This window comes from Netta rufina, assembly GCF_964035555.1.
Source record: "Netta rufina genome assembly, chromosome: 2".
Taxonomy (NCBI): Eukaryota; Metazoa; Chordata; class Aves; order Anseriformes; family Anatidae; genus Netta; species Netta rufina.
The window spans coordinates 38,219,113-38,236,432 of NC_140124.1; the positions used below are offsets into that span (position 1 = coordinate 38,219,113).

At 38.8% G+C, this 17,320-nt stretch overlaps 1 protein-coding gene across 3 annotated transcripts in view; it reads right to left on the minus strand.

The window, feature by feature from the left end:
* SATB1 (SATB homeobox 1) overlaps positions 1-17,320 on the minus strand; it is a 73,994-nt gene that overhangs the window by 16,869 nt on the left and 39,805 nt on the right. For all 3 annotated transcript variants that reach the window (XM_084282787.1, XM_084282786.1, XM_084282788.1), the window contains exon 9: positions 9,519-9,674. In XM_084282787.1, coding sequence (XP_084138913.1) covers positions 9,519-9,674 — 156 coding nt within the window. The remainder of the gene's footprint in view (positions 1-9,518; positions 9,675-17,320) is intronic.

The following is a 17,320-nucleotide window of genomic DNA, read 5'->3' on the forward strand; positions in this document are numbered from 1 at the left end:
TTTTTTTTTTCTTTGTGTAAGAAAACTAGCCAACAGTGATCTACTAAAGAGTAGATGGTTTTACAAAGCCTAACTAAGTACTGAAGGCTGTTTAACTAGCTGAGAAATTGAACTGAAAAAATTGGATTTCTAAAAAAAATGTATCAATTTATAGACAACATTTTGACTCCTAAAACCCAATTGTAACCTGTTTTCATAGGAAATACTGGAGTGTTTTCATTAAAAAAATCAATTCTTCATTTGCCGAAATTCTCAACACTTTGATAATTCTTTAAAAAACAGTATCTTCTCCCCAAAGGAGGAGGAAAAAGAAAGAGATAGCACAGGGACAAAATTCATGGAGGAAAACTTTGGCAGAAAATTTTATTTCTGCTAAATTCAGGTGGCGGCAAAGGCTCAATTTTTTGGTTAGAAGATCTTCTTGAAGCGAGGTGTTTGCTGGCATGTTATTTTGAAAAACAGCACAGTAGGATGACTTCTTTAATAAGTGGGCATAAAACAGAGATTAGAAAGTCTCAGAGTGAGAGGCAACCCCCCCGTGTGATATCGGATTTCTTTGCCAAAGCAAGGAAGGTTTTTAATAAAGGTCATGGAGAAATAATCTCCAAAGAAAGCAGTGTCTCTCCCCCCCCCCATATGTTTACCCGTTTATTTCGCTCCTTTGCAGCGAAAGGCAGACCTCAACACACACACACGCACAAAAGGAAACAACAACCAAAGAGGAGAGAAAAAAAAAAAAAAAAAAGAGCCTGAAATTTTAGTTACACCACATGTGGTTTTCATTTGTGAAAAATGAACAAGCTGTTTGTGGTTAAACTGTCTAATCTGCTGTTATCAATCTAGCGCTGCATTCAAGATTTACAGGATACATCAGCTTCTGTGCCACATTAGCTGTAAAAGGGAGAGGGGGTGGGAGGAAAAAGGAGGAGGAGAGAGTTTATCCTGAGGAATAATATTTCCAATGCAGCCACACTCACACTACATCTGGTTGTGCTGGTAGCGGCAGTTAAATTGAAATATTTCACAGCGTGTGTCAGAAACATGCAGAATGGTAATTATGACAGATCTGATTAAGCCTGAGTGCCACTCGCTCCCCGGCCAGCTCCGGTTGTGCAGGTGTGACCTTGTGCGTGCCTGCGTGTGTAAATAAAATTAATTACAAGCGAGAGGGCGAAGGCTCCGGTGACATCACAAAGCGGAGAAACTCCCAAGGGGGAGACCTAATGGAATATTTTCCCTCAGTCTAATAATACAGTTCATATTGACTTGAGGTAATTAGTGGGATCATTAAAGCAGTTTTCCCGGCGTATTTGGCTGCCTGATCAGATTAGTGAAAATGTTCTTCAGAACAAGCCCTGTGTGGTCTGCCAGGGAAGGAGGAAATAAAAAGCAACAAAGCATATTTTGGAATGATAAGCAGCGCTGGACTTCTCGCAAGGCGCGTTGCAGGGCTGCTCTCGGGAGCCTGGCTGCCCTGCTCTCTTGATCGTCTCGATGCTTTCATCCCGGCCGCATGTGCTCCCGCTTTGCAGGATCCAGGACTTTGGTTTAATTTTTGCTCCTCTGTCTCTTAAAACTACGCTGTCCATATCCCTCACTGCTTCAAAATCAGGTAAAAGCCCAGAAGAAGTGGTAGCCTTAGAATAACCACCTTAAGATAACCGGGGAAGGAAGGAGAACAAATACATGATCGGCTCCCCCCGCCTCTCCCCAAAAAGCTGATAGGCCACGGTTAAAAGGATTGAAGGCACTGGATTGAGAATTAGTAACGTTTTCATTTCCTAATGAGCTTACCCCAGAAAAAAAAAAGGGGGAAAAAAGAAATTAAAAAGAAAAAAAAAAAAAAGAAAAAAGTTTCACTCTAATATAAAGTCTTCCACGGTAGCAGAACACAGAGCCCTAGTCAAGAAATGGACCATTTGTTCAAAAACAGTCTATTGAGCATGCTCTACCTTGCAAATGGAATATGCCAAGCTCTGTCACAGATGGCAAGCTTTGACAGTTCCCATCCGTAGCGTCGATACTCGACAGTTCAGCACAAGATCAGTGACATTCTGTCTCATTAGAGCCACGCTAATTATCACAGCTAGTTTCAGGGGAAACCATGTGTTGCAATGGTCAATTTGAAGGAGTCTGTGCATCAACAAACTGGTAATAAGGATCAGACACCTTATTATATGACAGCATGCTGCCTATGATCTGATTTACTGAATCAGAGGTACTGAGGCAACACTGAAGCCTGATGGGTTATGGAATCGTGTGTACACAATGCATGTCTGAAATGTGCTTTAAAAAGAAAAGGGAATTATACAGAAATGGTACATTATTTTTTTTTTTAAATTGGGAAGCTATAATAAGGACATCTTTCATTTGTCATTAAGACATGAAGAGATGTTCAAGATATTGTTAGCTGGTTTTATCTTTAATCAAATCAAATAAGATAAATAATTCAAAATGAAAACTGTAAAATTATGGATTATGCTACATTATAATTCATTCCATACTCTGATTTTTCAGTTGCAATAACATGTACCAAACATTCCTTATGTTGTGCCGTCTTGCTTCCTTAACAGAATTTTATATTTTGTAAAAAGCTTTCCCTACTTGGCTCTCTTTTGTCATTTGTACATTTGACAACTTAAACTTGCAGCTCTCATCGCTTCTCCCCCCTACCGTGCTCCTTCCACTGGACAAAACCACCCAAGCAAGAGTCATGAATGCTGCTCCTGGCCACCTGTGAGATGGGGCTGCATCCTGCCCAGTGCTCAGCAGCCGCAACCCCAGCGCCTCGAAGGGATGCGCTGCAGGATGAGACCGTGAAAGCATTAAGCATTAACTCCCGAGTAATGCCAGGCAGGTGTGCACTGCATTCCTCTGGGAAATCTCTCCTTAGGGCTCAAATATGCGGCGCTTCTGGAAACTGCTACCAGCTCCTCAACCCACCTCTCTGGGAGCCTCTTGCAAGAGCTGTTTGACCCCACGTGTAGAGTACACTTGGGAAGCACACTCTTCAATCCGTGTGTCAACAAACCCAACCTTTGCCTTACGTGCTGAAAGGGCTGCCCGGCCCCCAGGAGCAGCTTGAAGTGGTCAGTATTGTCCTCTTACGAGTGAAGTATTTTCCATACTGAACCTTTTTCTTTGGCTTCAACTCTATCAGGGTTTTAATGCTTTTATTCCCCTCCACACAGATTTCCATGGGCAATTGCACACTGATATGAACTGCCTCAGAGATTTTCAGGCTTACACTCTTCAACATATCACTGTTGATTCAAAAAAGTTGCTGTCTACTTTTTACAAGTGGGAACCCAAGACTCGCTGAAGACAACCTGCTTAACCAAGGTCATGTCCATAAAACAGGGATGGCCAGGACTGCTGCCAGACCTTCTCAGGTTCTGCCTGGAGTAAGCAATAAGCCAGCTAACTGGACCTCATTTTTCTATTGCCTGAGAAAGAATTCAAAGAAAAGAATCCTTCAGAAATTTCCTAAGGTTTTAACCTTTATTTCTGAGAAGACACAATATAAACAAAATTAAGACACAGGCAGAGGAAGGACCTGGAGTGCTCTAAGCACTCCTTTTGTTCCTGCAAATAGAAACCCGAAAATCTCTTTGCATCCGACCCGGGCGAGGCAGAACACACTGCCTCTGCCATACGATATTTTGTGAAAGAAGCAAATCAGCTTTATCTGCCAAGTTTCACAGTTTCACTGAATGACACGCTGCTTTATGGGGCCATTCTTGATCAAGCACAGGAGCCCATCTTGCCTTCTCGGTTCACACTCTTCCTCTCCCGTCCCTGCTGACACCGGATCCCATCCCAGCTCCTGCTGCTCATGGCACGTCTTCAACTGCCAGAGCAATCCCCGCGGGGAGTGAAGGGGGGGACATGGAAAAAAAATAAAGGGAGAGGCTGTTGCATGGTGTGCTTCTGCTGCTAACGCTTGCTATCTTGCCTTCCTGCGAGGGCGAGGGGTTTATCTCCAGGTGGAAGCGAGGGATGGCGGAAGACCTCGGAGCACATTTTTATTTCTACCTTGTGGCTGCCTGTGCAGCATCCCTCCCCACTCCACAGTGAGCCCATTGTAAGCTGAGAGGGGGGAAAAAAGGAGGTTTTAAGCCAAGATTTAAAAACAGGAAGTGACTCAGCTGCTCGTAGGGAGACAAAGCAGGAGACAACTTCACAGAGGAGTGGGGTGAAGGACCGAGCCCCCAGGCTGGACTGCCCCAGGACAGCATGAGATGCAGCTCTGGGAGGAAACAGCTTTGGAAATAAATTGTGACCCCCCCCTCCCCTTCCCTTAAAGCCACATTTTTACCAGAGGGTTACTCCTGCTTATAAAAAGGTTTCTTCCCCCCCCCCCCCCCCTTTGAAAATAGTTGAATAGATCGTTATATATCTGCAGTAATGGCATGTTACATCTTCGTGCCAGATCCACAATACTGTGCTTGTTCAACGTGGGAAGCTGTTTAAAAACGACTTTCCTATTAAGAGTATATAGCTCAGTCTCTAGATGGAAAAAGCCAGATCAAAGATATAGCATTTATAAAACTGCTGGTTAAAAGATAAAAGTGAGATAACAGACATCAATTTTTCACTATAAATCTCTGGGTTTACTACAACATTAAAATTTCCAGTAAAAGCAGGGTTTTATATACCTGAACTCTAATGGCCTATTCTGAAAATATTTATGTCAGGAAAAGCATGGTATTTGCATGCCAAAAGCAATTTTAGTGCCAATGTTTAGCATTCCCTTCCCATTTAACTCCTTCCAATCTACTCGCAAGTGGGAGATGCTGTTTCAGTCCTACCCCATGCACCTTCCCATGCAGAGCTCCAGAGGAGGGAACTCCAGGTGCATACTAAGGCTAAGTTGAACACTTCTGATAAAATACCACTGCACGAAATACTTGTGCGATGGCTTAGGGTGGAGTCTGTAGCGTGGTCTAAACCACTGATGGCACCTCCATGGTTTGCATGCAGAACTATTCATTTCAAAGAGGATAACTGCCTAACCGAATTGAAAGACGGGGACAGAGGGACAGGAAATTAGGCAACACTTTGCAACAGCTCAGAAGTAACGGGTCAAAACCCTCTTTAATTACATGATGTTTCTGTAGGTTTGGCTAAATTCTTATTTGTTTTATTCCAACATTATAATCAGAGTGTGATCCTGGAAGAGCCAAGTGCCTCAGCAACCACAGGCTTCAACATACAGACATTTTTATTCAGGGAGAAGGAAGGGCATCTGATACCTATCTGCACACGCACAGTAATTCAAAATGCACTGAAGCTGCAGAGGGGTATCTATTTTACCTAGTTACCGTACTATAACCTAAAATTACTTAGGTATAATAAACCAGGCAAACAGCTTTATATTATAGTGCATAGGACTCTCAGAGATATGGAAGTTGGTATCAATTCAGGTTTTGCAAATTGTAATTTCTTAAATTTAAGACAGCTTTTGCAACATAAACTGATTTTCATCAAAGTTTTGCTTTCTTCCTCATTTCATACCAGCATGCACAGGCCATAGCTTTCAAGGATAAGACATAGACATAACTTCCCAAAATACAGAAAAATGTAGGAGCACTACAAGTCTCTACGTCCCTTATCTCTCGGGGCTTTTAGGTTTTTGTTTGTTTGTTTGTTTGTTTCCTTGTTTGTTTTTATGGAATAAAATTAGATTTCAGCATCTGTCACCATCAAAAAAACCTTCATCCCTAGCTCCCACATGAAAACATTGTAACCAATGCACAGTTACTGAACCATGATGCCTTAATGATCATTACACAAATCAACTTTTTTTTTTTTTTTTGAAGTAACGAAATTAAGAATGTGCTCTCAGAATTATTTGAATCAGACTGTTAGGTAATAAATTTAATAAAACCCAAATATGATTAAATTGTAAAAGTAATGCATACCACACAAAATGTTATGTGTGTGGATTCTTTTCATTTCGACTTATTCAGGTGTGCTGATTAAATTTTAGCAAATAATGCTGTTAGTTCTGCCTTTCTTTCACAAAAAAAACCCAGGGAGCAGAGACAAAGCACTTGGTAAATATTTCTGTCTTTTATTTTTATGTGTTTTTCTAAAGCTCTCTTTTCAACGCAACCTAACAAAAAAATTGCAGGCCTATTATGCAGGCCAAATGCAATAAAGATGTAAGACTTTAAATACTGATAGTAGGTGTTTTGCTGATTACAATTCTAAATTCCCCCAAATATATTATGTATTCAAGCATTTTTAATTATGGCATTTTCCTGAATTCTTTAGTATGATCATCATAACTTTTAAAGTACATATTTTGAATTTAACATAATTTGAATTTATTTTGCAGATAATATATTGATCCTTAAATACATAGGATTTTCTGAAATACACTTATTGTGTACATTCCTGCATGGGAAAATAATCCAACACTGGGAGGAATCTCCTAGCTACAACCCCAAACTCATTCCAATCTATTTCTTCAGGAAAGTCAGGAAAGTCAACCAGCAGTTTTTGAGTGAGTCGCCAGCAAAGTGCACCGTGAAACTGCAAGTATGCAAATCACCACTCACTTAGGGCAGAGCACAATCTCACTGGTATCACTGCAATCTCTTCCTGCTGCCGTCATCTTTCCCTTGCCCTGTGCTACGACATCTGCTGCACCCAGCCCCTGCGCCCACTGGGTCCGTCGAGCATCAGGTCCTCACGTATGGTCCTCAGTGAAGCAGGTAACTGCTGCTGAAGGCGCTAACACAGCACAAGGGAGGATGCTCTCGATTTTTACCTCAGCGCTACCTAAATAGAAACTTCTGTAGCGCATCATTTAACAGCTCTTCTGTTCAAAATGCTCTAGTCAGCAGAACATTATCTGCAGTCTCCTGACTCGGGCAAGCCCAGCCACCTTGCAGATGCTGGTTGCTTAGTTAGAGGCCCAATCTAATGTTGACACAAACCAGTTTCTGGTTTGTGAAAGAAAAAAGCCCTCCAGCAAACAACTATTTTTGTCCGCTGGGTCACTGCTTTAGGTCACACACTGTTTTATACCAAAACTGCAGACTTTACATCCAGCAGTTAATCAAGTTTTTAAATGGGAGAAGAATATACAATTTTGGTGAGGTTTAAAAAAAAAAAAGAAAAAACACACAAAAAAAACATTTTTAACCAGCACATCATTTTCTACTATGTGTTCTCCAGACTTTTCATTTTAACTGGAATTGATTATCCCAGGTTTTCCAGTCCTGAGTGAGAAACCAATATCCCCAAAAGAAAAAAAAATAAAATAAAATAATAAAAAAAAAAAGAAGAATGAGCTATGTAAGAGCCTCTTAAAGAATATGTTTGAACAAGTCTCTGGTTCATGCAAGACAAACTTCTTTGCCCCAAGAAATATTTCTCTGTACTACTGACAAGCTCCAATGAAGATTTTTTTACATGACAGATATCTCCTTTACTATACATGGCTTTGTTACATATTTAAAAAAAATATATTGATTGGCTGACTTGTACTGAACTAGTTAGAGGAAACAAAATGCGTCCAGTTACCTATGAAGTTACTTCTGTGAGGCAGGTTTCTACTACAAATGGCACTTTGGCTAAGTACAGTCTTGAGAATTTCCTTAATAAATTAAAAAAAAAAGTAACATTAGCTTGCTTAAATCCAGGAGAAAACACAGCCTCTGAAAATAAAGACAATTTCCAGAATGAAAGGGAAAAGAACTAAGCATTTTCTCTTGTTTGTCTTGTACAGCCTTGTGCACAATCTGCACAAGAATTGAAATTTTATACTAATACTCTAAAAAGAATGCCCTTCATCCTTTGGAAGCCTTTGTCTTTCCTGTGCTGATTTGAAAAGGGATTACCTTTCTCTTTTAAAATCACAATTGGAAGAGCTGTCCTGCCTAGAAATTTTAAGATTACACCCTTAAATAAATACTCTATGACATAAACTCAGATCGAAATGACATGGACCAGTAGATCAGATTCATACCTTACTTTTGTGGAGAACTGCAAAGGGATGGGGAAGGTGTAGAAAACGGACAGCTCTCTAGCCCCTGGTCTTGACATGTAAATAAAGACATCTGAGGAGCACACAGGTTGGGAGCTGCTGTAACATTCTATCATAATTAGAAACATTTCAAGAGCCCTGTAATTTCCAATCAAAATTACAGTAATTTCTGATATACAAGCCATGATTCATGACAGAATTTTTACATTCCATGGGAGATTATAGTGGCCTGATGTATGACACACTGAGTACAGCACTAACATAAACAATTCAGTTTAATGTTTAAACAGCACTTGGCGTTTAGAATCCCACAATAAAAGAAACATATTATTGTAGAAATTATCACTTTGACAGTGATTGAAGGGTAGGCAGGCATGTGGCCTATAAAGCTATAATTTTTACAGTCCACAGCTTGAGTTTAATCATTTTGATATAACATTTCCAAAATATCCCTTTAAATACTCCTTACAGCATATAACTTAAGAGACAACATCCTTTCTGTACAACAAAATGCAGTAAACTCCAAAATGGAAACACCATAGAAGTCAAAAGTCAAATAAATTTAAAAAGAAAATCAACACCAAAATGCTGAAGGTCCAAGAAACACTGGTCTAACTTGATAGCTTGCAGCTCTCTCTGGAAGAGGATGTGTTTTTCTAAGAGTGAGTTTTAGAAAAGTAAAGGAAAAGTGACTAACTGGACTTAACATTTAATCTGATGTGAAGATTTAATGTTGCAAGGAGTGGTGCCTTTGACATTTCCTTCAAGTGTTGGTATAACTGTGGTTCTATTCATTTCCATTTTTCTATATGTTTTTCCTTGAGTTGCTTTTTGAGTACATTCTCACTTACATCAATGCTTTTGCATACTCCAGTGATCTTTCTCAGAAGACATGTCACTTATGGTAATCACAACCAACAAGTGCTCACTGATTTCCCTCTCTTGCCACTAAACTTGACAGAAATTCTTCAGTTGAAGAAAATAGCATAGAAAACCACATAACAGAAGCTTAAAACTGAATATGCAATATGACTGTAAGCCCCTGCACAAGTAACCAAGCAGCCACAAAGACATGCTTTTTCAGATGTACCTTGTATGACCATGTGCTTTTTTTTTTTTTTTTCCCTGGACATGGACAATTCTGCCCCACTTTCAATGCACAGCCTCACCGAACCCCATTTCTGACTCATCATTTTAGCAAAAATCAGAACCCCGGTGTTCCTTGTTACAGCCCATGCAATTAAAACACCAAAGCCTACCTTCAGCACCACTATAGATAGCTTGTACACCGTTTTTGCCTCATCCATGCCAACTATGTATTTATGAAACCAGCACTTGCTGAGCTGCATAGGACAGTGAATAAACAGTACCCAGACGTTACCTTTGAACTCAAAAATGAACTCCAAATTGTGGCACTGTGCCATCATGCTAACCCACGTCCAGCCACTATAACTTACACAGAAGCAGGTCAAAACCAGATGGGGAAAAAAGAGAGGCCATTACGACCCAGGAACTTTACCTGGCTTTTGGTTGCTGCCACCTTTGCAAACAGTGCTTGAGACACCTTAGCTCTCTTCATTTCCTGCTGAATCTCATCATAAATGGAAGCATTAATGTTCATGGAATTATTTTCTGTTTTTCCATTCCTCTCTGTAGCGATAGTAGCAGTTTTGACCTAGAAAATATGTTATGAGACATTTTTCATTATGAAAAAGTTATTTTCCTCTCATTCTCTCCCCTTTCCATTTTATTCCTTTTATTCAGTACTGCTCTTATATTCTTTCAGCTTTTTGGTAACTTAAGTTATCCATAGTTCAGGCAACTGGGAAACAAGATAATTCAGCATATTGTAACAGGTGAATGCATCTGAAATATGAGTTACTCTTAGCTGACCACTGTGAATTTCCATGTCATAAAACAAATTAGGTGGAAATCTGTCAAACAGTCTTGTAGAGACTTGTGAATCCTTACAAGATTTCTTTGCCTTGGACAATTTAAGTAAAAAATTTAACTGTAGCATAAAAGTATTTCCAATAATATAAAGAACAACAGAAAAATGCCTTACGTCCAGTACACTCAAAAGAATTGTGATGTAGAAAAATTGTTGCTTTAGATTTAACTTTTTAACGTATTGTCTGATCAGTTTAATTCTTAAGCTGTTTTTAAGAAAGCAACAATTTAGATTAATGCATATTTTAATCTCACTCATGAAATCAAGACAGGCTTATCTTAAAACTATTAATGCTGGTTGTATTTCACTTACATACATCAAATATGCATTTTCAAGTATGTATTCTTCTTGCAATCCAGTTTAAAGAAAATAACATGAAAATAAGGCAGAATGACTACAATATTGCCTCTTCTGTGTTAGCTGCGTCTGCAGTTTGTGCGGTATCAGTTGAAAGGTACAAAAAATTAGCAAGTACACTGAGAAACACCTCAGAATATCCCTACAATACTGTCAACAGTTAAGGACAGCATCTTCCTTTAGGATCTCCTCTTGCAGTGCTTGCCTGAGATTTAAGGACTTTCAGAGGAAAGACTGTATTTCTGCCAAGAACCCTCAAGGTGATGAAACAAAATCAAACCTTTAGATTTCAGTTCAAATTGGTTCATACTGAAGTTGTAGGGAGCTGAATTAGTTTAGCCATTCTGAAGTTAGCTGTCTTGCCTAAGTTAGTCATTCAGGCTACCTCTAAGTTAATGGCCAGAGACAGGCAATTCCAGAAGGTGATTCAGCCTACTCTCCAGGATGTGTCTAAAACCAGTTTCACTATCAGTTTAATCCAGAGCAAGTCAGCATCTTCCTGTGCTCTTAAGTCCCTTAGAGTTCAAAGGGAAATCATTAGAGCATGACAATTCATCTCCTAATCTCACTTTTATATGAGCTTTCATGTCACAGGTCTACCAATATGAGAAGGAAAGGGTTTGGGTGAGGGACATACTTAGGCAAATCATTGGTCCATTTTTTTCCTAGAAATGTCATGCTCAATTTAGCCTAACTATCCTCTGTGGTACTTTTAAAATAAAATAATCTAGCCCAGAAACTGGGAGTGCATGCCACTTCTGCTGAGCCTTATTTGTCTATCAGGCATTTCCAGCGCTGTACTAACACCTCATCATTTGCAGCAAATGGCAAAACCTCAGCATGGACAAGGCACATGCTTCCACCTGCCTCCTACTGGCAGGCATTAGTCTTTCTAGTGTCTGAGAACAGGAATCCTAAATCAAAAGGGAAATGGAAAAAAAAATCCCAGAACTCGTTCATACAGTCTGACTGTACATGACTTTTTTTTCCATCTGAAAATAACCAGTACCTTGCAGCAGTGACCAGGACAGTGAGGTGTTTCCTTTTCTGCAGTGTGACATTTAATGGGTGATACTACAGTAAAGGATGGTCAAGCCTGGGCCAAGGGCTGCTCAGAAACGTTCCTGGCACCAGGCAGTGAACAGCATGAGAAGCAGCACCACGAACCTCCTCTTATTCACATTGCAGGGTGGGAAAACACATGCCTCACACTGAGCAGACTAGCATGAGGCCACAAGAGCAGGTGCATCTCCTGAACACCATGCAGTGATATAATTTGAAAAATACAAAATCAGTGGAAATTTTATAACCTTTAAATGGAAAGGACTCACTATAAGATAACTGATGAACAATGGGGACATTAAATTTACTATTGGAGAGAGCCCTCACTGTGCACATATAAAAATCAGGCTAAGCTAACTTAGAAAACTAAAATGTGATGGCTTTGTCAACACATCATCTTGGACCAGAGATTTAAATTTTGGCAAAGTTATTTCACTCCTTCCAAAAGAAATACTTCTAACCTGTATCTAATCTTGGAGGGTTCTCTCGGGAAGAAGAGACGTGGCATCTTTTGGAAAGGAAATGCTTTGCTCTTGTGTTCCTGATCAGAATGTCTCTTTTCTGCAAGCATACTGACTTTCTGATTGCTACTCAGCTTCAAAAGACAGCTTCATGTCATAGCAGTACTTCATAGACTACTGAACTGAGCTGTGGGGTGAACAGCCAGATCATCAAAGAACAGAATTCACACACCATATTGGAGACAATTTAAATTGCGTGTCTTGGTCTATATTTTTCCACGTTCAATTTAGTATGGATATGCATTTAACTTAGAAATTACTGAAAATTCTCGTTCTAGTTGTTAAATCACATCTATCTTTATAGAAGACAATAAACTCAATGGCATCTAATGTTTCTGAAGTTAAAAAACAAACAAACAAACAACCTCATACTGCCCTGTTGCCTTCTGCTGATCTTGAATTAGGAAATGAACAATAGAAAACGCTAATACCTTCATCAAGATGCCCTATTAGCCCACAGATCTTCAGGAGAATGAAAGTCTTAAAGTTATAAAATAGTGGGCTTGGGGATTATCGAGAGTTGTACTTCACAGCCATATCCTAGCCCTCTCCAATTTACATCACTGGCCAAGTATAAAAATTCTTCCCCCGCTTCTTAACAATTTCTCTTTAAAGATCAGGTATAGACTATGGCTGGACTAGATGGACCATTGGTCTGCTCTGGTCTGATGAATTCCATGCAATAATACTAATTAACCTCTTGGAGAATATCCATACATAAAACTGTTTCATAATTTATACATAGCAAGCATCTAGCCTGCTGTGTTGAATTTAGAATTGAGTTCAAGCTAGAGGCTGTTTGAAGCTGAGTTGAAAAACACCCTCCTCCTCAAAACAAGAAAAAAAAAAAAAAAGAAAAAAACAACAAACAACAACAAAAAAAGCCCTCAACAGTGCAACTTCAGGACTTGAGAGAGGAGGTGAAAACAGTATTCATTTTGGACAGAAAAACAAAACAAAACATAATGTCCCATCTCATCCACACTTAAACACAACCTCTCACCCCACCCACACATATAGCCACATTTTCTGTTTAGAAACGAAATCATAGATAAGCTTTTTTTTTTTTTTTTTTTTTTTTGACAGTACCCAAGTTTTGCAACTACTTACAGAACAAGGGAGCATTATTTTATAAATGTAGCACACTGAGAATCAGAAACTCATTTGGCCATCTTCCTATCACCAATCAATTTAGTTGTTTAAAAACACTTGGACAAAAAATAGCACATCTATCCCCTCCTGGCCTGCCTAGGTACATATCTTATCATCAGATAAGGCCAATTACAGTAGCAAGAAATTCTGGATTCATTTTTTTTTTTTCCCAAACAAAGTAGAGACTATTGTAGAAGAAATAACTAATCTGAAGAGGTCTCCATAAATATGGACGTTCATTTCTTCCTCACCAAAACTAAAACAAAAAAATCTTTTATAACACATTCTCATAAGTACTGTTTTAGCTTGGGAACAAAAATCTTCTTTAATCCTGGTTTAGCTTTTAATATTACATCGTACATTAAAATTCATAAAGTAGTTCATTCCAGGCAAAACAAACTACTTTTCAGTTCTACTCTGCAAATAGCAGAGGAGGTACAATAAATGCTGTTGCTTTCAGAACAGCTTTTATCAGGACAAGGTTTACTACTCCATTATTACACTGGCGCCTGGAAGTGCAGTTATAGTTAAGTGTCAGTGTTTCCATTAACTCTCCTCCATGGTAGTTTTCACGGGGGAAGGAGAAGACTGCATTTATTATTTGGTTCACTTTGAATTTCATTAAATTGCAACTTGGCACAAGGGCTACCAACCTAAATTTTGAATTTTTGTAGCAAAATAATTTTTTTTTTGCTGGTTGTGATGTTTGTGCGTTTGAAGTCCAGGTCTCCACTGTGAAGTTTTGAGGGAGCTGTCATTATGTGAAGTTCCTTGAAGTGGAAGTTCACTGGTCCTCAAACACCAGCAAAGCCATGTCCTGCTCAAGATCAGTCTTTCAAAAGTGACATCCTATCTCTGGGATCCAAGCTGAAATTGCTTATCATGAAGGAACTCTATTTGTAGTCACAGGGAGGCCAGGATAATATTTATAAAAATGAAAGTTTTTTCTACATTGAATACCTAGAACCATAAGTCATGTAAAATTTGTGGATATTTCTTAAAAAAATCATTTGCTAAAATTATATTCTACTCTTGACTTTACATGTACTCTGTCTTTACACAGGCTGATGATGGGCCCGTACAGTTAGCACTTTTTTTTTTTTTGGTGGTGAATATGGGTGGGGAGAGGATTTCTTCCTCAGCTCTTCAGAAATTGAGATTACCTGTTCCGAGACAGAACTGTTCATAACTGCAGGATGGCTAACAAGCTTTAACTAGAATATATTGCAAAAGAAAATCTGTAAGTTGGTCACCAGTCTCCATCCTTTACAAGTTGTACTGAGGAGAAGGCGGCACTCATTCTCCATGGCCCCTGAACTACCATGATGAGAGGGAAAGGCCATCCCTAGCAACTCTGTGGGGAACTCCAACTACCCTGAACCCAATTTGACACTCAGCATCCCCTGAAGTATGCTATGAAGTATGATGTATCCCCACATCCTCCCACTCCTAAGCAATGTGTGTAGACATTGACCCATTCTCTGAGCTTGACACTGAAAAGGAACCACCGTGGGGTGATCTGCAAGCTGAATGTCTTGGGGAGGGAGAAAGAAACGAGTAAAAGAAAAAAAAGAAAAAAAAAGTTTTATTAATCACTTCTAGGTTGGAAATGTTGAACTAGCTCTCCATGCAGTATCTACCTGATGGAGATGTTAATATTTATACATTCCACTGCCCCAGGAAAGAGCCTGACAGACAGGCTTCTGCCCCAGAAGGTGACTAGGTGAACAACATCCAAGGGAAAATTCTTGTGTACCCTGTCTGTTTGTGGTTAGCCCACCAGTGTGAAAGATGGCAGCAGACTTTTACAACTTGACCAGCTTAGAGGGCTAAACATGTTCCTGAAAGCTCAGGCATTAGAGGCTAATGATTTCAACTAAAAAAAAAAAAAAAATTAAAATTTTGCTTTTTTTTCTTTTAAGTCAGAGAGAAAGGGAAAAGTAAAGGGGACAAAGAGCTTCTTAAAGGATTTCAAAAAAGAATTGGAAACAATCCAGATACATTAGCTCAAGTAGCAACTAGTAAGAATGCTGTAAAAATGAGATAAATTCAATGCAGTTTCTTCTAACTCAGGCACTGGGGTTTGTGCTTGGTGAGTTCCTACTATCCTATCAGACCTCCAAGGTCACGCTTTCTGTTTTTGCATGTAATAGTATGCAAAATTCACACTGAACAAGCCCAGCTGCTAAACGGTTAAGTCTGCTCTACTGTCTGGCCACCAGTTGGCAACACAAAAATGCAAAATAGATCCTTTTCAGGATGTTTATTTTCACATCCTTCCGAAACTGATAACTTGCAATTGCAAAATAAACCTTCATGTGTGGCATATTAGCTCCCATTTTTCATGGTTTCATAGTTTAATTGTTTCAAATGTTACACTGGTCTAAAGATTTAACATTAAATATGTTGGCTCTTGCCTAAATTCTGTTGTCAGGATAAATGGTCTGTTTTGTCCTTCAGTAGTTATGCAAAAAGTTCACAGCTAAACCAGAAAAATATTATGCTCTATTCCTACACAGTGAATGTTAAATAACTGTTTATAATAATTTTAGTAATAATGTTGTTAGTAGTTTTAGTTCTTTAGTGTCAAATATTCAATAAACTGTGGGCATTTTTCTTGGGGCGTGGAGGGACAGCAATCAGAGCAGTAGCTTGCATTAATAATTTTGCAGAATTGTTTGTTTCTGGTACAATTTGTAAAATTATATTTGCTAGTGCAATTAATAGAATAATTTCATTATTATTTCTAGCATTAAGTGTTGTACTTATGTTACTACCATGGACATTTCAATTTTCTATCTTAGAACCTACAGAACCTACTAGCAGCTGGCTAGTGCTACATGTGTTTATAGGCAGATAATTCTGGCAACAAATTAAAACAGTTCTGCAGCATCCTGACTTGGAGGTATTTATATCCCCGATCTATCCAATAGATAAAGTGCTTATATGTTTTGTTGAATGACAAACAATAACTAGAAAAATACTTGTTTTGTTCTACAGAACTCAAGTATTAGTCTATAAGGATTCCTTGTTAACCTGTTTTCCTTTTAAAAAGGATCCAAACAAAACCATATGCTGTTTCTACTTTTAACTGTCGTGATTAGGTTAACAATACTCTGGAGTCTCAGGAAAAAAAATGTAAATGTAAACAAATACACAATAGCAACATACATCTTCCCAACACCACTGAAAAAAAAAAAAAGTGGACTTACAGTATGCTTTGCCAGTAAAATTATAACCAACCCTAAGCCTGCCTTTCTGGCTGAAAATTTATTCAGTTTAAAGTGTGAATTAAAACCAATACAAGGACTACCTCTGACTCGACATCCTTCTGGAAGGTCCTGTAATTAACTTTGTTCTTTAGCTGTGAAATTGCCCAAGACCACTTGAGACAGAGTGAGACATTACCTTGGCAGAAAGAGATAAGTTAAGAAGGAGGGTTAGCCTTTGCTCTGAATTACCTGGGCTGTGGGAGCAGGTTCAGATATTAAACCAAACTTAAATGTTGTCTTAACACAGTTATCTATACTTAACTATTTCCCACTAAAGCATTACTATGTAAATAGACTCTCTTCCTTTATCTTGGAGAGTATCTATAGTGGATTTCACAGACAAAACTCAGTCAATGATAGCAAAATTAGACCATTAGTACAGTCTGTTCTTTCTGGAGGTTTTTTTTTTTTTTTTTTTTTTTTTTTTCCTCCCCTTCATGTGAAAAGTACTTGTAGCAGGTCAGAAGAGATCTTCTGTCCTCCCTTTTGCTATGTTCTCATTATTCATTACTCTTGTGTGGTCCTTAGCATCCATTAGCTTCAGGAATATTTGAAAAATAATCTGCAGAAATTTGTAGCATTCAGAAAAGGTGCAGAATATAGTCCTAGGCACTTGCTTGAGCCTGTTTAGTTAAAAAAAACTGCCTTGAGTTTATACATTCAACTGTCACAAAATTTTCAGAGTCCCAAAGCCTTGCTTTGCATAGTGAATCTACGACAGCATGACTTCCACCTATCTGTAGATCAGTTTGTTTTTTCCTTGTAAAAGTACAGCCCTGAGCCACAGCAATGCAGAGGATTTCAGAAAAGGTACGGAATTTTTTGGAGTGTTTCTTTCCCAGCTGCATTTCTTCTTTACGGAAATCATATGCATTCCTACAGTTCACTCTTTTATTTCACATGCACCCTAAAACCAGCATCAAGAATTTCATTTACGGACACAAGAACTGCACCACTGAATTTCTGGATACCTGTTTATCAGACTTTTTCATTTGGGGAGAATTAA